This window comes from Oncorhynchus mykiss, chromosome 11 (genome assembly GCF_013265735.2).
Source record: "Oncorhynchus mykiss isolate Arlee chromosome 11, USDA_OmykA_1.1, whole genome shotgun sequence".
In the NCBI taxonomy this organism is placed as follows: Eukaryota; Metazoa; Chordata; class Actinopteri; order Salmoniformes; family Salmonidae; genus Oncorhynchus; species Oncorhynchus mykiss.
This window is the reverse complement of record NC_048575.1, coordinates 60,506,187-60,530,316: the sequence shown is the minus strand read 5'-3', so window position 1 is coordinate 60,530,316 and position 24,130 is coordinate 60,506,187. Positions and strand designations below refer to the sequence as shown.

The 24,130-nt window shown below is 41.1% G+C and overlaps 5 protein-coding genes across 16 annotated transcripts in view; 2 read left to right on the top strand and 3 right to left on the bottom strand.

The window, feature by feature from the left end:
* The first annotated feature begins 7,688 nt into the window (after positions 1 to 7,688).
* Positions 7,689 to 8,867, top strand: LOC100135995 (VHSV-induced protein-3). The gene is given in 2 exon segments (NM_001124332.1): positions 7,689 to 7,769; positions 8,187 to 8,867. A coding segment is annotated over 1 exon segment (471 nt). The 5' UTR covers positions 7,689 to 7,769; positions 8,187 to 8,195; the 3' UTR covers positions 8,667 to 8,867.
* A 75-nt stretch (positions 8,868 to 8,942) lies between these two features.
* On the bottom strand, positions 8,943 to 11,661 carry pxmp2 (peroxisomal membrane protein 2). Of its 3 annotated transcripts, none has more exons than XR_005034690.1 (6): positions 11,336 to 11,661; positions 10,749 to 10,871; positions 10,477 to 10,639; positions 9,786 to 9,905; positions 9,547 to 9,698; positions 8,943 to 9,047 (listed from the first exon to the last, which is right to left on the bottom strand). XR_005034690.1 is itself a non-coding variant. In XM_036935971.1 (6 exons), exons 1-5 carry the CDS (start codon positions 11,443 to 11,445, stop codon positions 9,630 to 9,632), a joined length of 585 nt encoding a protein of 194 aa, XP_036791866.1. In that variant the 5' UTR covers positions 11,446 to 11,661; the 3' UTR covers positions 8,943 to 9,047; positions 9,598 to 9,629. The 3 variants fall into 3 exon arrangements, 2 of the variants coding, with proteins under 2 accessions (XP_036791866.1, XP_036791865.1); XM_036935971.1 differs by having other exon boundaries at positions 9,598 to 9,698; XM_036935970.1 differs by lacking the exon at positions 8,943 to 9,047 and having other exon boundaries at positions 9,160 to 9,698.
* A 588-nt stretch (positions 11,662 to 12,249) lies between these two features.
* LOC110536120 (uracil-DNA glycosylase) lies at positions 12,250 to 20,544 on the bottom strand. 2 transcript variants are annotated; one of them, XM_021621701.2, is made up of 7 exons: positions 20,299 to 20,544; positions 19,556 to 19,753; positions 19,372 to 19,467; positions 19,101 to 19,198; positions 16,718 to 16,806; positions 13,560 to 13,738; positions 12,250 to 13,454 (listed from the first exon to the last, which is right to left on the bottom strand). In XM_021621701.2, the coding sequence occupies exons 1-7, from the start codon at positions 20,392 to 20,394 to the stop codon at positions 13,314 to 13,316; spliced, it is 897 nt and encodes a 298-aa protein (XP_021477376.1). In that variant the 5' UTR covers positions 20,395 to 20,544; the 3' UTR covers positions 12,250 to 13,313. The 2 variants fall into 2 exon arrangements, with proteins under 2 accessions (XP_021477376.1, XP_021477375.1); XM_021621700.2 differs by lacking the exon at positions 20,299 to 20,544 and having other exon boundaries at positions 19,556 to 19,944.
* alkbh2 (alkB homolog 2, alpha-ketoglutarate dependent dioxygenase) lies at positions 19,960 to 22,832 on the top strand. Of its 3 annotated transcripts, XM_036935968.1 has the most exons (5): positions 19,979 to 20,119; positions 20,501 to 20,530; positions 21,490 to 21,820; positions 21,905 to 22,103; positions 22,378 to 22,832. In XM_036935968.1, the coding sequence occupies exons 2-5, from the start codon at positions 20,528 to 20,530 to the stop codon at positions 22,685 to 22,687; spliced, it is 843 nt and encodes a 280-aa protein (XP_036791863.1). In that variant the 5' UTR covers positions 19,979 to 20,119; positions 20,501 to 20,527; the 3' UTR covers positions 22,688 to 22,832. The 3 variants fall into 3 exon arrangements, with proteins under 3 accessions (XP_021477379.1, XP_021477378.1, XP_036791863.1); XM_021621704.2 differs by lacking the exon at positions 20,501 to 20,530 and having other exon boundaries at positions 19,960 to 20,119; positions 21,531 to 21,820; XM_021621703.2 differs by lacking the exon at positions 20,501 to 20,530 and having other exon boundaries at positions 19,965 to 20,119.
* The window catches only part of LOC110536119 (ubiquitin carboxyl-terminal hydrolase 30), a 17,481-nt gene continuing 16,181 nt past the window's right edge, over positions 22,831 to 24,130 (bottom strand). For all 7 annotated transcript variants that reach the window (XM_021621697.2, XM_021621693.2, XM_021621694.2 and 4 more), the window contains exon 13: positions 22,831 to 24,130. In XM_021621697.2, the coding sequence (XP_021477372.2) occupies positions 23,884 to 24,130 (247 nt within the window). In that variant the 3' untranslated portion in view covers positions 22,831 to 23,883.

Below are 24,130 nucleotides of genomic sequence, written 5' to 3'. Positions count from 1 at the left end.
CAAGTAATTGGTTCCCCATTAATCACGCCAACCCTTCACATGGTTTAAGAATAGGTAAAGACACATTCACATATGAAGACAATGTTCCATTCTGTCCTCTTCCCTTTCTGATATTCTGCATAGCACCAGGGACATGTGGAAGACAAGCCTGACCTCTCCCCTCTCTGGGCCCCAAGTGACTGAGCCCCAGCTGAGGGAAAAGTGCAACTGCCAACACTATAGTCCAAAAGGATACATTCTAATGACAAGTATCTCACATGAACAAATTATGCAAATAAAACATGAATTATCTATGTAACCCAACTAATTATGAATAATCCGCCACAATCTCTACAGATTGAACTGATTGATCTGCAAGCAAATGTTGCACTAAGAGAGCACTTTCAACTAACTGATCATGACACTTTCTGGCTGCAGGCTGTGTCTGAGACTGTTTTCCCCGGTCTAACCAAAGTAGCACTACACACCTTGACCATGTTTGGCTCCACATACAGTTGCGAGTCTTCTTTCTACACTATGAACATCATTCAAAAATAAGTACCGTTCTAGACTCACCAATGAGAACCTACAGTTGAAGTCGGAAGTTAACATACACTTAGGTTTTTCAACCACTCCACAAATTTCTTGTTAACAAACTATAGTTTTGGCAAGTCAGTTAGGACATCTACTTTGTGCATGACAAGTAATTTTTCCCACAATTGTTTACAGACAGATTATTTCACTTATAATTCACTGTATCACAATTCCAGTGGCTCAGAAGTTTACATACACTAAGTTGACTGTGCCTTTAAACAGCTTGGAAAATTACAGAAAATTATGTCATGGCTTCAGAAGTTTCTGATAGGCTAATTGACATCATTTGAGTCAATTGAAGGTGCCTGGAGGTACCTGTGGATGTATTTCAAGGCCTACCTTCAAACTCAGTGCCTCTTTGCTTGACATCATGGGAAAATCAAAAGAAATCAGCAAAGACTTCAGAAAAAATATTGTAGACCTCCACAAGTATGGTTCATCCTTGTGAGCAATTTCCAAACGCCTGAAGGTACCACGTTCATCTGTACAAACAATAGTACACAAGTATAAACACCATGGGACCACGCAGCCGTCATACCGCTCAGGAAGGAGACGCGTTCTGTCTCCTAGAGATAAATGTACTTTGGTGCGAAAAGTGCAAATCAATCCCAGAACAACAGCAAAGGACCTTGTGAAGATGCTGGAGGAAACAGGTACAAAAGTATCTATATCCACAGTAAAACAAGTCATATATCGACATAACCTGAAAGGCTGCTCAGCAAGGAAGAAGCCACTGCTCCAAAACCACCATAAAAAAGCCAGACTACGGTTTGCAACTGCACATGGGGACAAAGATTGTACTTTTTGGAGAAATGTCCTCTGGTCTGATGAAACAAAAATAGAACTGTTTGGCCATAATGACCATCATTATGTTTGGAGGAAAAAGGGGGAGGCTTGCAAGCCGAAGAACACCATCCCAACCGTGAGGCACGGGGGTGGCAGCATCATGTTGTGGGAGTGCTTTGCTGCAGGAGGGAATGGTGCACTTCACAAAATAGATGGCATCATGAGGATGGAAAATTATGTGGATATATTGAAGCAACATCTCAAGACACTAAGTTAAAGCTTAGTCGCAAATAGGTCTTCCAAATGGACAATGACCTCAAGCATACTTCTAACGTTGTGGCAAAATGGCTTAAGGACAACAAAGTCAAGGTATTGGAGTGGCCATCACAAAGCCCTGACCTCAATCCTACAGAACATTTTTGGGCAGAACTGAAAAAGTGTGTGCGAGCAAGGAGGCCTACAAACCTGACTCAGTTACACCAGCTCTATCAGGAGGAATGGTCCAAAATTCACCAACGTATTGTGGGAAGCTTGTGGAAGGCTACCCAAAACGTAAACTTCTGACCCACTGGGAATGTGATGAAAGAAATTAAAGCTGAAATCAATCATTCTCATTTCTATTATTCTGACATTTCACATTCTTAAAATAAAGTGGTGATCCTAACTGACCTAAGACAGGGAATTTTTAGTAGGATTAAATGTCAGAAATTGTGGAAAACTGAGTTTAAATGTATTTGGCTAAGGTGTATGTAAACTTCCGACTTCAACTGTACATATGTGCATGAGAATGGCACTGACTCCATTCCAGACAAAGTTCAAATTACTGGCAGGCCAAGCAAAAGCCAATTTCTCTCACTAAAGAAGAGAGATGGAGAAGTGAAGTGGGAGAGTAGGAAAGAGAAATATTAAACGTGTGGTTTCAGAAACAGGCACTTCTGTTATTTTTGTGTGAAGATGCAGTCCTGTTTTGCTTGAAATGAGAACATTTGTGATAGGCCTAATTTTATTCATCTGCATATTTATTTTACTTCATGTTTAATGTGTCTGCATTGAAAATGTGTAATAAATATTATTATTGAAATGTAGTACTTAATTTATTGGCTATACATATACAAGAACTACATATGCCCCCAAATCATAGCGCACGTTAGACATTTTAATGGTTTGGACCTTTGGGGGGAGAAAATGTTAATCACTGGACCTCTTTGAATTCTAATTGTGCACCCCTAGACCCATTCCAATTCACATACTGCCCCAACAGATCCACAGATGACAATCTCAATCACACTCCACACTGCCCTTTCCCACCTGGACAAAAGGAACACCTATGTGAAAACTGACTACAGCTCATCGTTCAACACCATAGTGTCCAAGAAGCTCATCACTAAGCTAAGGACCCTGGGACTAAACACCATGTACTTTGGTGCGAAAAGTGCAAATCAATCCCAGAACAACAGCAAAGGACCTTGTGAAGATGCTGGAGGAAACAGGTACAAAAGTATCTATATCCACAGTAAAACAAGTCATATATCGACATAACCTGAAAGGCTGCTCAGCAAGGAAGAAGCCACTGCTCCAAAACCACCATAAAAAAGCCAGACTACGGTTTGCAACTGCACATGGGGACAAAGATTGTACTTTTTGGAGAAATGTCCTCTGGTCTGATGAAACAAAAATAGAACTGTTTGGCCATAATGACCATCATTATGTTTGGAGGAAAAAGGGGGAGGCTTGCAAGCCGAAGAACACCATCCCAACCGTGAGGCACGGGGGTGGCAGCATCATGTTGTGGGAGTGCTTTGCTGCAGGAGGGAATGGTGCACTTCACAAAATAGATGGCATCATGAGGATGGAAAATTATGTGGATATATTGAAGCAACATCTCAAGACACTAAGTTAAAGCTTAGTCGCAAATAGGTCTTCCAAATGGACAATGACCTCAAGCATACTTCTAACGTTGTGGCAAAATGGCTTAAGGACAACAAAGTCAAGGTATTGGAGTGGCCATCACAAAGCCCTGACCTCAATCCTACAGAACATTTTTGGGCAGAACTGAAAAAGTGTGTGCGAGCAAGGAGGCCTACAAACCTGACTCAGTTACACCAGCTCTATCAGGAGGAATGGTCCAAAATTCACCAACGTATTGTGGGAAGCTTGTGGAAGGCTACCCAAAACGTAAACTTCTGACCCACTGGGAATGTGATGAAAGAAATTAAAGCTGAAATCAATCATTCTCATTTCTATTATTCTGACATTTCACATTCTTAAAATAAAGTGGTGATCCTAACTGACCTAAGACAGGGAATTTTTAGTAGGATTAAATGTCAGAAATTGTGGAAAACTGAGTTTAAATGTATTTGGCTAAGGTGTATGTAAACTTCCGACTTCAACTGTACATATGTGCATGAGAATGGCACTGACTCCATTCCAGACAAAGTTCAAATTACTGGCAGGCCAAGCAAAAGCCAATTTCTCTCACTAAAGAAGAGAGATGGAGAAGTGAAGTGGGAGAGTAGGAAAGAGAAATATTAAACGTGTGGTTTCAGAAACAGGCACTTCTGTTATTTTTGTGTGAAGATGCAGTCCTGTTTTGCTTGAAATGAGAACATTTGTGATAGGCCTAATTTTATTCATCTGCATATTTATTTTACTTCATGTTTAATGTGTCTGCATTGAAAATGTGTAATAAATATTATTATTGAAATGTAGTACTTAATTTATTGGCTATACATATACAAGAACTACATATGCCCCCAAATCATAGCGCACGTTAGACATTTTAATGGTTTGGACCTTTGGGGGGAGAAAATGTTAATCACTGGACCTCTTTGAATTCTAATTGTGCACCCCTAGACCCATTCCAATTCACATACTGCCCCAACAGATCCACAGATGACAATCTCAATCACACTCCACACTGCCCTTTCCCACCTGGACAAAAGGAACACCTATGTGAAAACTGACTACAGCTCATCGTTCAACACCATAGTGTCCAAGAAGCTCATCACTAAGCTAAGGACCCTGGGACTAAACACCACCCTCTGCAACTGGATCCTGGACTTCTTGATGGGCATCACTGGGGCCAAGCTTCCTGCCACCTAGGACCTATATAAGGTTGGCAGACTCGACAGCCTTGGTTTCTCAAATTATTGCCTTGCCTGGTTCACCAACTACTTCTCTGATAGAGTTCAGTGTGTCAAATCGGAGGGTCTGCTGTCCGGACCTCTGGCAGTCTCTATGGGGGTGCCACAGGGTTCAATTCTTGGACCTACTCTCTTCTCTGTATACATCAATGATGTCACTCTTGCTGCTGGTGAGTCTCTGATCCACCTCTACGCAGACGACACCATTCTGTATACTTCTGGCCCTTCTTTGGACACTGTGTTAACAACCCTCCAGGCAAGCTTCAATGCCATACAACTCTCCTTCCGTAGCCTCCAATTGCTCTTAAATACAAGTAAAACTAAATGCATGCTCTTCAACCGATCGCTGCCTGCACCTGCCCGCCTGTCCAACATACTACTCTGGACGGCTCTGACTTAGAATACGTGGACAACTACAAATACCTAGGTGTCTGGTTTGACTGTATACTCTCCTTCCAGACCCACATCAAACATCTCCAATCCAAAGTTAAATCTAGAATTGGCTTCCTATTTCGCAACAAAGCATCCTTCACTCATGCTGCCAAACATACCCTTGTAAAACTGACCATCCTACCAATCCTCGACTTTGGCGATGTCATTTACAAAATATCCTCCAATACCCTACTCAACAAATTGGATGCAGTCTATCACAGTGCAATCCGTTTTGTCACCAAAGCCCCATATACTACCCACCATTGCGACCTGTACGCTCTCGTTGGCTGGCCCTCGCTTCATACTCGTCGCCAAACCCACTGGCTCCATGTCATCTACAAGACCCTGCTATGTAAAGTCCCCCCTTATCTCAGCTCGCTGGTCACCATAGCATCACCCACCTGTAGCATGCTCTCCAGCAGGTATATCTCTCTGGTCACCCCCAAAACCAATTCTTTCTTTGGCCGCTCCTTCCAGTTCTCTGCTGCCAATGACTGGAACGAACTACAAAAATCTCTGAAACTGGAAACACTTATCTCCTTCACTAACTTTAGGCACCAACTGTCAGAGCAGCTCACAGATTACTGCACCTGTACATAGCCCACCTATAATTTAGCCCAAACAACTGCCTCTTTCCCTACTGTATTTATTTATTTTGCTCCTTTGCACCCCATTATTTATATTTCTACTTTGCACATTCTTCCACTGCAAATCTACCATTCCAGTGTTTTACTTGCTATATTGTATTTACTTTGCCACCATGGCCTTTTTTTGCCTTTACCTCCCTTATCTCACCTCATTTGCTCACATTGTATATAGACTTGTTTATACTGTATTATTGACTGTATGTTTGTTTTACTCCATGTGTAACTCTGTGTCGTTGTATCTGTCGAACTGCTTTGCTTTATCTTGGCCAGGTCGCAATTGTAAATGAGAACTTGTTCTCAACTTGCCTACCTGGTTAAATAAAGGTGAAAAAAAAAATGTCAGAGGAAAGCCTCAAAAATTGTCTGGGACTCCAGTCACCCAAGCCATAGACTGTTTTCTCTGCTACCGCACAGGAGGCAGTACCGGAGCGCCAAGTCTAGGACCTAAAAGCTCCTTAACAGCTTCTACCCCCAAGCCATAAGACTGCTGAACAATTAATCAAATGGACACCAGACTATTTACATGGAGAGATACTTGATGAAAACCTGCTCCAGAGCGCTCAGGACCTCAGACTGGGGCGAAGGTTCACCTTCCAACAGGACAACGACCCTAAGCACACAGCCAAGACAATGCAGGAGTGGCATTGGGACAAGTCTCTGAATGTCCTTGAGTGGCTCAGCCAGAGTCCAGACTCGAACCTGATCGAACATCTCTAGAGACCTGAAAATAGCTGTGCAGCAACGCTCCACATTCAACCTGACAGCTTGAATGGATTTCCAGAGAAGAATGGGAGAAACTCCACAAATACAGGTGTGCCATGCTTGAGGCGTGATACCCAAGAAGACTCAGGCTGTAATCGCTGCCAAAGGTGCTTCAACAAAATATTGAGTAAAGGGTCAGAATAGTGGTAAATGTGATTTGTTCTTATTTATAATACATTTGCAAACATTTATAAAAACCTGTTTTTGCTTTGTCATAAGGTAGTGTGTGTACATTGATGAGGAAATTAAACCATTGAATAGATTTGACAATAAAAGGGTGTAACGTATCAAAATGTGGAAAAAGTCAAGGGGTCTGAATACTTTCTGAATGCACTGTACTTCTCAGTAGTCTCTGAACAGCTTTCAATACCACTTACCTCAGCTGACATCAGTTCTGACTCATTACAATTACATTAGCAAAATGCACAGAGGTCATTGACTCTTGGAGATGTCCACAGATGCAGAAATAAAATAGGCTTTACTGAAGAACATGCAAGTAACTGTACTTCCACTGGTTACAGTTTGTACTAGAGAAGATAAGGGTGAATAACTTTGGGTAGTCTGAGATGTGAAGTCCAAAAACAATATGGTTCAACTGCTGACAATGACACGTGATGGTTCAACTGCTGACTTGCTTTCATTTTGGGAAAGGTGAGGCAGGGTGTGTCTATTTGTATTGCTGTTAAAATTCCCTCTGCACTCACGTATGTCTGACGTATCACAAGATACCTGCAGTTGTTAGTCATTATCAGTATAATCTGGGCCTGGGTTTTCCCAAGGATGGGGTTTCATCGACAATGATATTAGGTTTCTCTTTTTGGTGTCCGACATAGTATCTGTGTGAATGATAGGGAATTGTCTACAATTATAGGGAATGATCTATAAGGGTTTCTCCTTCTTGTGTCCAACATACAGTATCTGTGTCAATGATAGGGAATTGTCTAGAATTATATGGAATGATGTAGAATGATGGAATTGTATAGAATTATAGGGAATGAGCTATATACATGTTTGTGTGATATGTATAAATGCCAACGAAATATATATTTTTTTACATCATTGGAATGGGAGCAAGTCATTGGGCTAGTTTATTTCATGGGGTTTAGGCTCTTACTCTGTTCTAAGTCTTAACTCAACAATAACAAACAAACAATTTAGTGCACACAACTTTCTATAAATAGCAGCAGACTACATCATTATTATCAGAGAATAGAAACCGAAAGTGGTGGGAGGCAGAGAGGGAAAACAAATCTGAATTTGAGGGGCGGGGCAGATCAGCTGTTATATACCAGGCTCAGCTGTACACGGTCACCATCTTCAATCACAGAAGTTGTTTTTGTCAACATACCGATTTCTCAAAACTATTTGTTGAAACAATTTGCAAGACTTCACAACAAGGACTTCTCAACAATATCTACTGAAAAAAGTAAGTATTTTTTTCATCATTAGGCTATAATACTTTATATAACTCTGCTGTTAAACTAAATAGCTATCACGCAATTATCTTGCACATTATTTTAGTTATTGCAATGGGCTGAATCAATGGTAACCTTGAATCCTGTAGGTTAATATAAAGGTTATAATATGTTGTATAAATTGTCATGAGCATGTATGATAATACCACCTTATGTCTGTCAATCATCTCATAATGATTCTCACTAAATTCCAACCATTTGAGTCAGCAGAAATGCTGATAGAGACACAAGATAAAGTATCATACATTCTTTCAGCCAGTTATAAAGCATTATACCTGCAGGCTTTAAGTAAAGTGTTAAGACTAAATCATTCAATTGAGCTATGCTATTGTAAGGCCAAATAAATAATACATGAAATCCTCTTTCAGATATCTATCATGGAACTCACTATAACACTTTTGAATGGGGACTCACATCCCCTGACGGTTCAGCCACACACCACTCTGGGGTCGCTCAAGAGTCTGATCAACCAACACTTTGGAGTGGCCATGGAAAGGCAGAGGCTGTCAGGTGTCAATGGGAACAACATCAGTCTCAGCGATGATTCAAAAACTTTGAGTGACTATGGCCTGCATTCAGGATCCAAAGTGATGGTGCTGATTACAGAACCCACTCATATCCAGGTGTTCCTGAAAAACGAAAAGGGCCAGACACACACATATGAGGTGGTGTCAGGTGAGACTGTAACCCAGTTCAAAGCCAAGGTCCAAAACAAGGAGGGAGTCCCAGCCGACCAACAGAGGCTGATTCACGAGGGCAAGCAGCTCGATGATAGAAAGAAACTGGAAGACTATGGTGTCAGAAATCTAAGCACTATTCACCTGACGCTCCGTCTAAGGGGAGGCTGAAGACACCCAGTATCGACCTGAAACCACCGGTCACCCGAAGCCCTTAACTTATTATGCATTCCATGTCTATAGAGAAAAAGCTATCTTGTCCAAAAATTACCAGTGTTAATTTTGTAGTCAGTTGTAAACTTTTAAATTAAGCATGGCTGATATTGGCTTTTGTTGAAATAATGTTAATGACATTGTAATAAAGTAATAACCAAGTATAAAACTCAGTCTACCATCATTGTCATGGCTCCAACTCAAAACAAAAGTTAAAGTTAAAGTTAAACAATGTTTTTTTTTTTGCTTTCATTTATAAAATACAGTTAAGTCAAATACATCAGGATGTAAAATACTTTGGCAGTTTCAGTCCGATGTGCTGTTGCTCCCTTACTTGACCTGATAGACAGAAAGAGCAGTAACATTTACAGTTGAGTTGAGACTCAAACTAAACTGAAGGCAGTCCACATGAGGAAACTACAGGCCAGCCTTGTCAGCAATATACACAATGGTCTGATAAATCTTAACATTGCATATTCATATGGTGTTAAATGAGTTGCCTTCAAGGTTGAAATTGTTACTGATATTAACTTCCTACAGCACATATGCTTCATCTTAAATTATAATATACATTTGTATCTATCAAGTATAGGTAACATGTCTTTATCATTGTTCAAACCAAAATACACCTTGCCACAATTAATTTAAGACTGGAAATTTCAGTAGTAAGAATTAACATTGAACATTTTAGTTATCGGTTATTCTGCATGTGAACAACCCATTAGATGTGTTATGATTTCGTTAGTGTAGTACTTTTGTAGTATGCGAGTGAAGTCCTTCACATCACCCCAGTCAATTTGCCTGGTTGTACCATCTTGCTGCACTGGCATTCACAGACCTGTCCTTGTAATGTTCTGCAGCTTCAGAGGCACACCCTGTGCCTTCTTACTTCAGTAATCAGGGAGAAGATCTTGGGAGTCTTCACTTCCTCACAGACGCAAGGTAAGCATACCAAAATAAGGCCACCATGTTGGCAAACAGCACTCGAAACTGAAAACACAACAACACAGATTGGTAACAGAGCACCACTACATTCCAGATTAATGAATAAAAGAAAAGCCAGTGAGAACTGCTCACCTCTACAGCCACATAGTTGATGTTGATGAACTGGAAGGGGGTCCACACTTTCCAGTTCATCTTCAAGGCAGGCCAATAACTACTATTCACTTTGCTCTGGAAGTCTGCCCACCTCTTACCCTAAAATAGCATTAGAATGGATGAAAAAGAATGTTCAGCCATGGCAATAGTCTGGATTAGAATGTAATTAATGAACCACTAATGGAAATTAACTGTCTGAGTAGTACTGCATAATTTCACTAGGCCCAACCTAAACTGACAGACTAAGAGGCAGTCCCTGCATAAAGTTTGAACTACACAGAGTATTTTTTAAATGTTTATACAAGACAGTGCAAACTGATCCAAGCAGGGAGAGTTGGTCAGTAATAATGGACTAAAGGAACCTAATGTTACTGCTTATAGTCCAAGGACTGTCTTGCGTCTGTTTTCTATAAACAAACGCTGTAACATGGAAATATGTCCGCGTGGGAACTCTATAAATTTGTGTAGTAATATAAACTTTTGTTTTTTGAAAATAATTTCTCGCTGATATGAAAGATACAGTTTTGGAAAATATAAGAAACAGAAGAAATGTATGTTCCCCCTCGGCCAGAAGATACTATCGTCAATAGGCGCTAAAGTCAGTAGCGTCTATGAATGGGCTAGTCAGGTGTATGGTACAGGAGACTCCATAGTGGAGAAGCTGACTTACCTCCAGGATGTTCATAACAAAGAAGAATAGCAGCAGGAATGCAGGGGCGAAGATAAGGCGGTCTAAGAGCAAGCGTTTCACCATGCAGTATGGAACAGTGGTAGGCATCAACACCTCCATAAGTTGGTAAAAGTAATGGCTTACAGGCCCAGTAATGAGCAACCTGAAACAAAAACGGGAAACTTCAATAGCTGTGTTCATTATACAGTACATGGCAATTTTTTAAAAAACTAATTCAAGTGATTTGGAACTGATTTTAATCACATGCCTACCCATAAAAGGCAAAGCGGGCAGGTCCTGAAATGTCAATCTCCTTCACTGGGGTCCCTTCTTTGGCCTTTCGTTTTGCTTCCAATGCTTGCGATAGAAGATTTCCCATTGCTGAGAGAATGCCACTGAAAAAGATGTAGACCGTTTATTTGTACTCATGCCATGGTAGTGGTTAAAGTTTGAAGAAAGTTTTCTTCTTTAAGTTGAAACAATGCAACTATGACAGCAACTGTTGTCAGGAAAGATGAGGGAGGTTCTTAGAGCAGAGGCTGATTGGCTGAAAACAGACAGAGCAAAGTACAAAGGTCTTGGCAAAAGGATATGTTTACCTTGCCTAGGCATAGTTTGCAAATTATCAAGTAGCTCCATACCTTTACGATGTCTACCACAAATTAGTTAATGCAAGTCAGTTAAGAACAATTTCTGTATGAGTGATCAGTTGTAATTGTTGTCAATTGTTAGGTGTTACACTAGTTAGCTATAAGATAACGAGAAAGACCCCTGCAAGCTAACTAGCTAATAACAATAGCTAATGATCCCATTATATTCAAACTATTTCAATAGGCTAGCTACCGTTAGCTATACTGACCTCGTCACGGATTTGGTAAGAATTGGGTAATTCTTCAGCAGAATCAAGTATTGATGCAGCAGTCGCACATGGAAGGCAGAGTCTCGAATCGGTAAACTTTGTACAGGCATTGTCACGCTAGATATGTTGCATTTAGACGATACGTTTTGTGTTTGAAGGACCACCACCGCACAGATGTGTCTGGCACGATGACAGATATGTTTGGACAAATCATGTATATAAACCCTGGATTGCTAATGCTATGTACTTGCCAACGAGAGAATTTGAAGCCACCGGTCGGCCATATTGCCACTACCTAGAACTAGAAGTAGTCCTCGATAGGAGTGGATGGAATTCTACAGTATTTTAATGAATGGTTTCAAGGGGAAAAAAACATATATTTACGTTTTTTTTGTAGAGGGGACAGTAACATTACAAAATCATACTTTAGGGAAATGTTTTTATATATATTTTCATTTTTATGTTAAGCTCACATAATATAATGTAAAAGTATATATTAAGTTGTCAATAATATAAACGTGGAACAAACAAATGCAGACATGAAAATTTAAAAAATTCTATAGCTTCCAAAATATTTTTTACAACGTGGGGGAGTGCGAAGATGGAAGGGCGGCGGCTTCAAAACCGTATCCCATGGTCGTCCTCTAGTGCATATATAAATCATTGGTATGGCCCTATAGTCATTGGTCTGGCCAGTAGCCACTCAGGGTCTGGAACGTAACCTGACAGTGGGCGGATTCGATTACGCTAAACTGTCCATGTATGGCACGTGACAGTGAAAGCGCAAAAACGGTGAGGGAGGAGCCCCTTCCCATATCGAACACTAATCTGCACCGCTCGGCCATTTTGTCAACAAGTGTTCATTGGGAAGACAGATAAAGCAATGAGTTTTGCATTTGAAAACAGAATCCTTCTCATTATTCGCTGTGGGCTTTGTATTTATTAGGGATCCCCATTAATCTTCCTGGGGTCCAAACATATTAAAGCACTTACATTACATATAAAATTGGGCACCAGGCTCAAACCCAAGAGGCAGCCCGGTTCCAAAACAAATGCAATCAACTTTCAACGGGTGCAAAACACCGGGCAATCGAACCCCCCTCACTTCATGCAGCACATTACCTTTTTATTTTTATTTGAATAATGTCAATTTAGAGCATAATTTCCCAAACTCGGTTATGGGGACCCCAAGGGGTACCCTAGCACTACACCGCTGATTGAAATATATCAAAACTTTATGAATAGTTGAATATTTCATAATCAACTCTGTATTGCTAGGGCAAAAACCAGAACATGGCACCCCATGAGGTCCCCAGGACTGAGTTTGGGAAACCCTGACAGAGACATCAACCCCAGAGGAAACATTCTAAATAGATTCTTCATATTGATTACAGTATCATAAAACAGCCTTGAATAACAATATGTTTATTTTTAAAGTAGAAAAGCATAATACAAAATGTACTAAAAATCAAGAACAGAATCATTACATATTTACAGACCAGACACATTTAGCTCAGGGTTTCACAAACCCAGTCCTGGGTTTCCTAAAAAAAAAATCTGATTCAAATAACCAGCTCATCAAGCTTTGATTACTTGAATCAGCTGTGTGGTGCTAAGGCAAAAACCCAAAATGTGCACCCAGAGGTGGGGCCAGGACTGAGTTTGGGAAACCTTGATATAACTGCTATGTTTTGACATAACAAAGTGATACTTGTTGAGGTATTACTTAGCTTGAATGTAGATCAAATCCAATTACATTTTAAAGGGTGCAAACTGCAAACCAGAGTGAGAACTATAATCTGCCAATAAAGGAAATTAGTATGAACTTGCCCACTGCAGTAAACATTTACAAACATGTCACCCAGATATTTGATAACAAAAATAATACCATAAGCTTATGGTTTGGTAGCAGTAGTGATGAATCTAGTTAGTTGCATTTTGGAATCCCCACCATGAAAATAAGGCTGTGTGGGACATCTCAAAGTGCCTTCCAGTCTATGGGCTCCTTCCCTGATTTCTCCAGCAACTCATTGGTCTTGGAAAAGTGCTTGCATCCAAAGAAGCCTCGATGAGCAGATAAAGGGGAGGGGTGTACAGTGGGAAGGACATGGTGACGTTTCTACAGAGGATAAAGACAAAAGACCATTAAGCTGAGGTCAGTGGATTGTGTCAAGAATAGAAAAGTGTTTGTTTCACTATTAATACAATATTACATTTAACCAACCCTATCAATAGCTGCTCCCTTCTTCTGAGCATAGGCCCCCCACAGCATGAAGACGAGGCCCTCCCGGTTGGAGCTGAGCCACTGCACCACAGCGTCAGTGAAAGTTTCCCAGCCCTTGTCTTTGTGAGAGTTGGCCTGGTGAGCTCGGACGGTCAGCACAGCATTGAGCAGCAAGACACCTGGAAAGAGAAGCATTATGCCAGTTAGCTCCTGATAACTGCACATCAAGGCATTGAAGTTCATCAATGTCCAATTCATACTTCAATTTACTTGTTCTGATTATCTGCATGATCCTGAATAGTGCCTGCATTCATGACAGTCCTAAGATATTGCATCGGGAGTCTATTATATTTATACTGTATGTCTATAGCCACACTTGCTAGACCAGGGGTGCCAAACTTAGGGCTGGCCTATATTGCCAAAATATATCACAACAAATTGGGACGGTATTTGATGTTTTGTAATAATAAAAAGTTCTACATTTCCTTTATGAGTAGTGCATGACCCTAGGGTGGCAACACATACATTCAATGGGTCTTTCTCCATTCTGAATGAGTTGAACAGTGTAAAACAAACTTCAACCAAAAATAATTCAGTATTTTCATCCATTTCTGCATTTCCTGCACTCATTTGAGATCATTTCCACATTGGGTTGCATGATATGGGCAAAACAATCTTGGCCTTAGTTTTAACCAAATATTGCAATTGCAATTTGACTAGCGATTTACATCAAAACACTTGGGTGAACTGTTGGAATGGAAATAGAATGAGGAGTTATTGTGACAAGGTAGTAACCAATGTGTTGGTTAGTGTTTCATTGGGGACCCTATAATCTTTGACTACATTAAATGTTTTTTTTTTCGTTGCTACTTCTATTCATGCGGACATGACGACAAATTTCAAGATACAAGAACCATTTGAACAGTTTTCTACTACAGAAGATGGACCGGAAAGAGCATGGAGATGTGGAATTGGACAGTGAGGAAGAAGGAAAGAAGTGGAGTGTAGAGGGAAGCGGTATGGTGAAGAAGATTGACATCAAGTACAAAAAGCAAATAAAAAGTACCACAGTAGCTCAGAAATTTCACCTGACGAGAGAGAATGAATTACCTGCGGTGGCAGATCGTCGAGGTCGAGTTTTGTCCCAATGATGATAAAGATCATTGTGGCCCAGTGAGTGAGCTTTTGAGAGAATGGATCCTTGTCTTCTGGCTGATTCATATGTGGTGTCAGGTTGGGTGGAGAAGAGCTTGGGGACTGTTGAATCTGTGAAAGTACCTTGAAGTGGACTCAATGCTTTTTTGTGTGTTGTCCGTCCAGAAGGACCGGGTGCTCCGCACCATGGGAAAAGACTGGCTTTGCTCTCAGGAGCAGGGCTTCGCTAAAAGGAGTGATAAGTGGAATCGCGTTAAGTGTTGAGGATCAACTGAAATGGAAGATTCCTGGTGTCTGTGACGACCGGCATTTGGTGCGAAGCAGACCCGGTGGAGAGCGTGGTGAAACAGAAGACACGGTTTGTCCTGCTGAGTTTTAATGCAGTCCTTTCACGACAAAGTCAAGTTAGGATGTGTCAGTTATCCTGTGAGAGCTTTTGTCCCGAACCGATCACAGTGTTGTAGGTGCTAAGCTTATGGTCATGTCGCAGCAGTGTGTAGGAGGGAGATTCCTAAAGAAGTGTGCAGGAGGGCATGAGACAAAGAGATGTGTAATATCTGTGGAAAAAGCTGTGTGTTAATGTTGCTGGAGATCAGAAGAGTCCGGTGAGAGAAAGGCAGGTCGAGGTTGACTGGGCCAGAGGAGTACAGAAGGTGTCTTATGTTGAGGCTGTGAAGGGAGTAGTAGAGGAAGATGGGTCCAGGGCGAGTGATCCTAAGAGGTTCCCTGAGAGTAAGCGGAGGCCAATGGAGAGTAATAGAAATAACATGTACTTCAGTAAGATTGGCTTCATAGCGTTCATAGCCATGGTTATCAACTGTCCTGCAGAAATGGAATGTCAACCACAGAATATAGATGTTGTGGTGGCAGCTGCAGGGAAATAGATTTTACTGCAGGAGTTAAAGTGTGTTGAATGATAGTGTCCCGTCCTCCCAGGCTGCCAGCCTGGTGTAGGATCAGATAGGGACAATTAGTGGAATAGTGGTGAGGTTAATGGGTGTAGAGCAATTTCTTTCCCCATTTATTTCAAAGTGTAATGAATTCAGTCTTTAACAGTAGGCTTTTAAAGGGCTTGATCTGAGAAATAGATGAATGGGGAGGGGGCCATAACAGGCTTCACACTCCAGTAGAGTAGGTGGTGGTGCATGCACCTTTCCGTTGCTTGCGATCCGCCAATACACATTTTAAATAGCATTCATGCTTTGCATATAACTCTTTAATTTAGAAGATGATGTTGCACAAACATGTTGATTTAGGCCTACACAATCAATATTAGCTAACTGCGTTTGCTTGGACTCAGTACATTTATTAGCTAGCTAGCAATTAGCGTTAGAGGCTAAAACGATTTATTTTAGCCACAACTTTCTAAGAAGTTGCACAGTACGATACAAACTAATTGTGTAAATATATTACGCTTGTGGAATATATTAAGACGCAAAGTGGAAATCAGCATCGTTATCAACATCGTGTTCCATGTGCGGCATTGACCATGCAGACTGGATCAAGCAAGTGGTCTCTTGGTCGAGCAAAAACAACTGCGCTCCTTGAGTGACGGGGCAGGGCTTGGTCTGTGTGGAAAGCGGAATGAGAGAGAGGAGAGACGACTCAAGTAGGTGGAGTAAACTATAAAAACGGACGCTACACACGGTTGAGTAGCGTCTCACATTTCACAAACAATATTCATAGATTTTTTTTTTTACATTGCAATAACATAGAAAGTAAAGTGGAATCCAAACCGGTCCGTGCATCGATACCGGTATATTGTAAAATACAGTATACCGCCCACCCCTGGTCAAACTCAATTCCTCAAGGGCTCGTCTCTCTGCTGGCTTTCTTCATTTTGCTTTCAATTAGTGTCCACTTAAGACCTAGACAACCAGGCAAGGGGAGTTCCTAACTAATCAATGACTTTAACTGATCAATAAGGCAGAAGGGAGGAGCGTAAACTTGCAGACATTATGCCCTCCTGAGACACGTGTGCTAGACTATTGTGCCTACAGTACCTTGTTTAGCCCATCCAGTTAAATCTCCATGTCCAGGGTGCTGGAAGCCCTCTATATCAGACGCCAATTCTTTGTACATATTCAACAAGCTGAAAAAAAGAAGAGGCAATACATTTGACGATGTGGCAACTGTGTCAATGATATGAAAAACTAAAACCAATACCGAATAAAAAAAAGGCAAAAAAGCTAAATGTCCTTCACACAGATAAATATAGAGTGCCTTCAGAAAGTATTCACACCCCTTGACTTTCTCCACATTTTGTTGTTACAGCCTGAATTAAAACACTTATTAAAAATGTAGATTTTGTTTTACACTGGCCTACACACAATACCCCATAATGTCAAAGTGGAATTATGTTTTTTGATTTATTTATCATTTTTTACAAATGAAAAGCTGAAATGTCTTGAGTCAATAAGTTTTCTACTTCTTTATTATGGCAAGCCTAAATAAGTTCAGGAGAAAAAAATGTGCTTAACAAGTCACATAAGTTAAATGCCCGCACTGTGTGCCATAACAGTCTTTAACATGATTTTTTGAATGACTACGTCATCTCTGTATCTCACATACAATTACCTAAGGTCCCTCAGTCGAGCAGTGAATTTCAAACAGATTCAACTACAAAGACCAGGGAGGCCTCACAAAGGGCCCCTATTGGTAGACATTGAATATCCTTAAAGAATGGTGAAGTTATTAAGTACACTTTGGATGGTGTATCAATAACAGTTGGTTAGTGGCACCTTAATTGGGGAGGACAGACTCATGGTAATTGCTAGAGCAGAATTAGTGGAATAGTATCAAATACATAGAACACATGGTTTTTCCATGTGTTTGAATCCATTCCATTTACTCCGTTATTATGGGTCATCCTCCCCTCAGCAGCCTCCACTGGTATCAATACACCCAGTCACTACAAAGTCACTAACTCAATTGCCCGGAGAGGAAGGAAACCGCTCAGGGATTTCACCATGACGCCAATAGGGAATTTAAAACAGTTAAAGAGACTAAAGGCTGTGATAGGAGAAAACTGAGGATACATAAACATTGTAGTTCTCCACAATACTAACCTAATTAAACAGTGAAAAGAAAGAAGCCTGCACAGAATAAAAATATTCCAAAACATTTATCCTGTTTGCAATAAGGCACTAAAGTAAAACTGCAAAAAAAATTGGCAAAGAAATTACCTTTATGTCCCGTACACAAAGCGTTATGTTTGGGGCAAATCCAACCCAACCAGGGCCTAAAATTAACACCCGCCACCTGTCAAATGTGGGTAGATTTTGGCATTGGTGTGTAAGATGTCTATTTCACCAACCACGTTGACAGATGGTCAGGGCTCAACAGTGCGAGCATTTCACTCACATGTGAATAAAAAGTCAAGTATGATCACATTTATATTAAAATAAACGGTGCAGAAGCTGTCTTCAAAGTATTTCTGCCGTTTTGTTTCATAGTTGGTCAATTAAATCGCACCAAGACAAAGAACGACGAATCCTATTTAGCCTATTCCACCTCACACTGCCTGGCTGGGGGCTGTGCGCATGTAAAGAGCTGAGTGAAAGATTCATTTTTACACCTCGATCACACCGACAGCATGAATGTACTTCTGGTACACCAGAAGTACATTCATTTCCAATGGAACACTGCATTTGCCTGGCAGCATGGCGTTGCAGAGGCAGTTGCAGTGCGTTGTGTGGTGCTTACGTTGAACGTATGCGTCAAACTGTATGTGTAGACGGCTTGACAGAAATGGTAGCAGAAGGTGAAGGTTGAAATTTTGTTGCACACATATCCAGATGATTCCGCATACTATTTTGAGCAATGAACACCATTCAATTCAGTCGTCAGTTGAATGGTGTTTCCTCCGACACATTGGTGCAGCTGGCTTCCGAGTTAAGAGGGGCTGGTGTTAAGAAGCTTGGTTTGGCGAGTCATGTTTCGGGGGATGCATGACTCAACTTACGCCTTTCCCAAGCCTGTTGGGGAGTTGTAGTGACAAGACAGGATCACAATTGGATATCACGAAATTGAGGAGAAAAAGGGGGTTAAATAAAATAAAAAGACACCCGAAAAGACTCACAGCTGTAGTCATTGCCAAAGGTGATTCTAACATGTATTGACCAAGGGGGTTGAATACCAATCTAATCAAGACAGAGTTTTATTTTTCATATTATTATTATTATTATTTTATTTTTTACAGATGTTAGAATTCTTCTTCCACATTGACATTCAAGTATTTTGTGTAGATCATTGACAAAAAAGATATTTAAAAGACATTTCTAAAGGCACTGTATGTATTACACCATACATTTTATTACAGGAAACATAGTCCCCTTGCCTGGATATGTTCAACATGGTCTACAACGTAATAATACTGTAGGCTACCTGGGTGGAGGTGGGATAGGTCTCTGCACACTGAAGCATAATCCATGGGCTTGGTTTGGACCGTGATATGGGTCCTGACCGAGGACTACAACCTTGACCTGTACCAAGGAGAAATGGCTCTGAACATTATGGGCAGTGCAGTGGTTCTTCCCCCTGGAAATAACTTGTACAGTCTAACCCTATGAGTTGGCTCATACTGTACATTAGCGGGGTCTGCCCCTTAATATGAAAAACTGTACATGTGCCATTGTTGTCAAAAACCTAAACTTACATCTTGGATGTCACACATCTGTGTCCAGGTGAAAACATGCTGAGGGGGTGGGTAGACAGTGTTCAGTTTCCTCTCTCCATTAACGAAAGACATCAACTGAAACAGTAAGGAGCGAAGGGAATTTGATTATGCCTATTTGTGATAATCTGTACGATGTAGCTATGTTTGGGTAGACCCATCTTACGTTTATGAAATAAGGCTTTCCAAACTCAGAGACCAAACTCTTTCTCCAACTCTCCCCAAATGCATCCGGTGTGTTACTGGCGGACAGTTTCTCCAACGCAGCTTGCTTGTTTTTGGCGATTCGGGCCAGCAGTTCTGGACACACTGGAGAAGGGGGTGACTCCGTCGTTCCGTTGCCTGATAGCTTCAGCTTCTTCACCTTGGTATATTGAGCAAAATGCAAGGTTGGTGAAACACATGTGGCTGTTAATGGTGCAGCTAAAAACATTATTGGAGAACGTCTCAAATATGGTACATTCATTGCAAGCATTTTAGCCAGCTAGCAACATGTTCTAAATCTACTACGAAATTTCCTAAACACTGACGCCAGTGACGCCAGCTCCTGTGATCGCTGATGGTAAAGATATCGCGGGATTTGTGTTACGGTCAAAGATGGTTTAGAATACTGGTTTGAAACCCATGTTGTATGGTCTTTTCAATGTTATCACATAAAATGTAACAATTGAATCAATTATTTTGTTAGTTAGCAAGCAGATTATTGTAATAACAGCGTCAAGACAACAAGGTACGTGCTGGTGAAACAGTATATAACCTGATTTCAATGTGTATACATGCAACTTTAGGTTAAAAGTTGTAATGTACAGAATGTTAGCTACCTAAAATAGTTACACAATTGCACCGTTTTGTATTCATGCAGCTCGCGTGCAAACAATTATTATAAATGAATAGTGCGCCAATTCTCACATGTTCTTGGGCATCCTCTCTCTCATGTTCCCCTCCCGAAGCTCTCTTCTTCGAAATGGGCGAAAAAAAAGAATTGATCGTTTTCTGCCCTATCATTTTAGTAACCTTGATTAATTTGGTAGTAGTTGACTTAGAGCTTGCTTTCCTTATTGTTCAGCAGCACTAACACAGTCCCGCTTGTTTTGAACCACTTCTCTGACAGACATTTCCCGCCAACTTGCGATGACGTATGGTAACGCGCGCAGGGCTTCCGTCATAGTATGGTCGGCGCTATCTAACATGGTCTCAGAGCATTTAGTATTATTCTGTACGGAATTTGGCACACTACTTAGTATGATATGTATTCATTTGTGGCTGTCCATCACCCATTTCGTATAATATGTTACAAATTACAATTCGTATTATATGTTATGAATTTGCAAAACGTACAATATAATACATTTGCAAAACGTGTTATATGTTACGAATTTTCAAAAAGTGCAATGTTATGTTAGCTAGGCTAGGGTTAAGGTTAAGTTTAGGAGTTAGGTTAAAGGTTAGCTCAAATGGTCAATGTTAAGGGAAGGGTTAGCTAACATGCGAAGTAGTTGCAATGTAGCTAAAAAGTATTAAGTAGTTAAAAAGTTGCTAATTAGCTCAAATGCTAAAGATGTCCATGATGAGAGTTGAACACACAATCTTTAGGTTGCTAGACGTTCACTTTATATTCCAACCCATTCACCAAGACCAACCATTGAAGTTGAAATTTAAAATGGTTAAGGCAGTGTTTACCAAACTCGGTCCTGGGGACCCCAGGGGGTGCACGTTTTGATAAATTGATTGTTTGAATCAGCTGTGTAGTGCTATGGCAACAACAAAAATGTGCACCCCTTGGGGTCCCCAGGACCTAGTTTGGGAAACGCTGGGTAAGGGTAGAGGTTAAGGTAAGGGTTAGGGTTTAAGTGTAGGGACTTCCCAAGGACCCCGGGTGGCACTGTCCATCATAGTGTGCATTTTTCAATGGTTATAATTCAATGTTCATACTTGAGATTAGCAAGGTATTAAACTGTAATGGCCAAGTATAGTGAGTGATATGTTGTAAACTTTCTACTCACGTATTTAGTAATTAATTATCCTATGCTATACGTTTATCTGTAGGCCTATTCCTCCTGTTATCCGTACTCCTGCGTTCTCTTTTCATTCTTGGTCTAGGACATTATTACAAGGAAGTTTTCTCATGTTGGTGAGCACAGAGCAAGAAGGTGGCTGATGGATGCATTTGTGAGTCAATCCAGGAAGCGCTATATTGATGGAACAACAGATGAACAGAGAGAACCTGTGTTGAAAAAATGTAAAGAGGAAGAATGCAATCAGGGGATTGTAAAGGAGGATGTGAAGGAGAAAGCCTATTTGACTGAGTTCTCTCAGTCTTGGCAGAAGATTGAAGCAGAGGGACTGGACTGTGACTATGCTCTACTCTTTCCTAAAGAGGAAGCAGACTGCCTCTACACACAGCTGGAGGAGGAGGTAGTCTACCTCACAGGTATACAATTGTCACACTCAATTCAGTGACAGTTCAGATACATTTCTTCTTGGTATGTAGATGAGCCTTCTTGTTTTGTTACAGGAGATAAAACAAAGATTCAGGTGTTTGGGAAGGTTTACAATGTCCCCAGAAAGCAGGCGTCTTGTGGGGACGCAGGACTAACCTACACCTATTCTGGAGTGAGTCTTCAGGCTAGCCCGTGGACTCCAACCTTGGAGTACATTCGTGATGCTGTTACAAAGGCAACAGGGCAAACCTTCAACTTCGTCCTGATTAACAGGTGAGTCTGTCTACACTGCTATAGAAGATTCTACATCTACAGGGGTGTATTCATTATGTCTTGCAACAGAAACAGTTTACTGTTTAAGAACCAAATAGAAGCAAATGGAGCAAAACAGGGAGAGACCTACTTGAATTTGTCCAATAGTTAGTAGTCCAATAGCTAGTTTTCGTTGCAAAACGTTTTCTGTTTGGAGTAAACGGTTTCGGTGTAATAAATACACTCTAGGACTGTTCTACTGTGATTCCATTGTAGCTGCTCCTGGTTTTCTCAGGTACAAAGATGGACATGATCACATGGGTGAGCACCGTGATGATGAGCGGGAACTGGACCCCCTCTGTCCCATCGCCTCCGTATCCCTGGGGGCGGTCCGGGACTTTGTTTTCAGACACCGGGAGTCACGGGGAAAACAGCGCCGACGGCAGATCAACCCGGTGAAGCTTGAACTGGCCCACGGAAGCCTGCTCCTCATGAACTCTCCCACAAACACCCACTGGTACCACAGCCTGCCAGCCCGCAAGAGGGTCCTCACACCCCGCATCAACCTTACCTTCAGACGCATCCTCCAAGACGGCAAGAAATGAGGGTCAGACATGGTCCGTTGGGAGTCTCACTTCATTGTGGCTGACGTCAGGGGACGTACTGTCCCCACTGCAATATTGATTCAACTAGTTTCTGAATTTGTTCATGGTCCAATTCATAAAAATCAGTCGTGGTAACTCCTTACTTATAGATTTTTTATTTTCATAATTGTATCTTTGAAAAATATCAACTTCTTGACAGATCTCACACACACAAATCTTCAAAATATACATTAGTGCAAATTGATCAGAAAATGGGTTAGAGGGTTATTTAGAGGTTGCATCCTAATTCAATACTTGGAGGAGAGTGAGTAAATGGCAGTATTTATAACTGGTATGCTTGTTGAGCAATACACACAGATTGTGTAGTTGTACACTGCCACCACAACTTTAAACACTTTGGCAAATCAGACAATATTTGGGATAAATTTGTTACATTGCTATCAATTCCAATTCCGTTGCTCTAGAAAAGAGTTGTAAAACTATCATGTTGCTTCAATATCATTTAGGAACAAAAATAACAATATACACATTAGCTTGATACAATGAGATCTTGTGCAACAAGCAACTGCAGAAATGATTCTACATGAAAGTAAATGGTCTGCAGGCATGTGGAGCTAGACTACAATCCAAACCACCTGCACGTTATTACAGTATTCTGAATTTGTTACACACATAGAAAAATGTAATATACAGCAGCTTATATACAATGTCAATTGAAACATTGCATTATTTTAATTAAACCTACATTAAGATATATTGAGTGATTATTTCCAGACAAATGGCTGAAGACAGTGATTACATGTCAAGTACCTCCACATTTCCTAATCTAGTAACACCCATTTAGCCTAAAACATCTTGGTTGAAGTAACGCAAATCTTTTGTGAAACGACTACCAGTTTTCTGAGATGTTTTTGAGAACAGTCCAATTATTCCTACAGGTAGGCAATCTCTGGGATCTAAAAGGCAGTGCCTCCTAAATCGCTGTAAAAGACGAGGGGGACATTCATGATTTTAATATGACAGGAGGTCAAAGTAGAGCAGCATAATCTTTTGTACTGTTAAAGCACAATCCTACAGGTAAGCCATTGGGGCTGGAGAATTACACTTCTGAGGGGTGTTTTCTGTGGCACACATGGCTGTGGTGGTATGGGTTGGCAGGGGAGTAGGTGTCCAGTCTGGCTCAGTGCTCCGGGGCTCTACTCCTCCAACAGTAGACGGAGCCGTCTCACCCGCTCATAGAAGAGTAGGTAGGCGTTGGAGGACAGCACCTCCTGCAGACTGGCCTTGCGTACAGAGTCATCAGAAACCCACAGCCACTGGGAGCTGAATGGAGAGGGGCTGTGGGGCGAGGGAGGGCAGCGGCGGTAAGTGACAAAGTGTCCTGAGTTCATGTCACCATGGTGAACCAACACAGCCATCAGTTGAAAGTGGTATTCTGAGGAG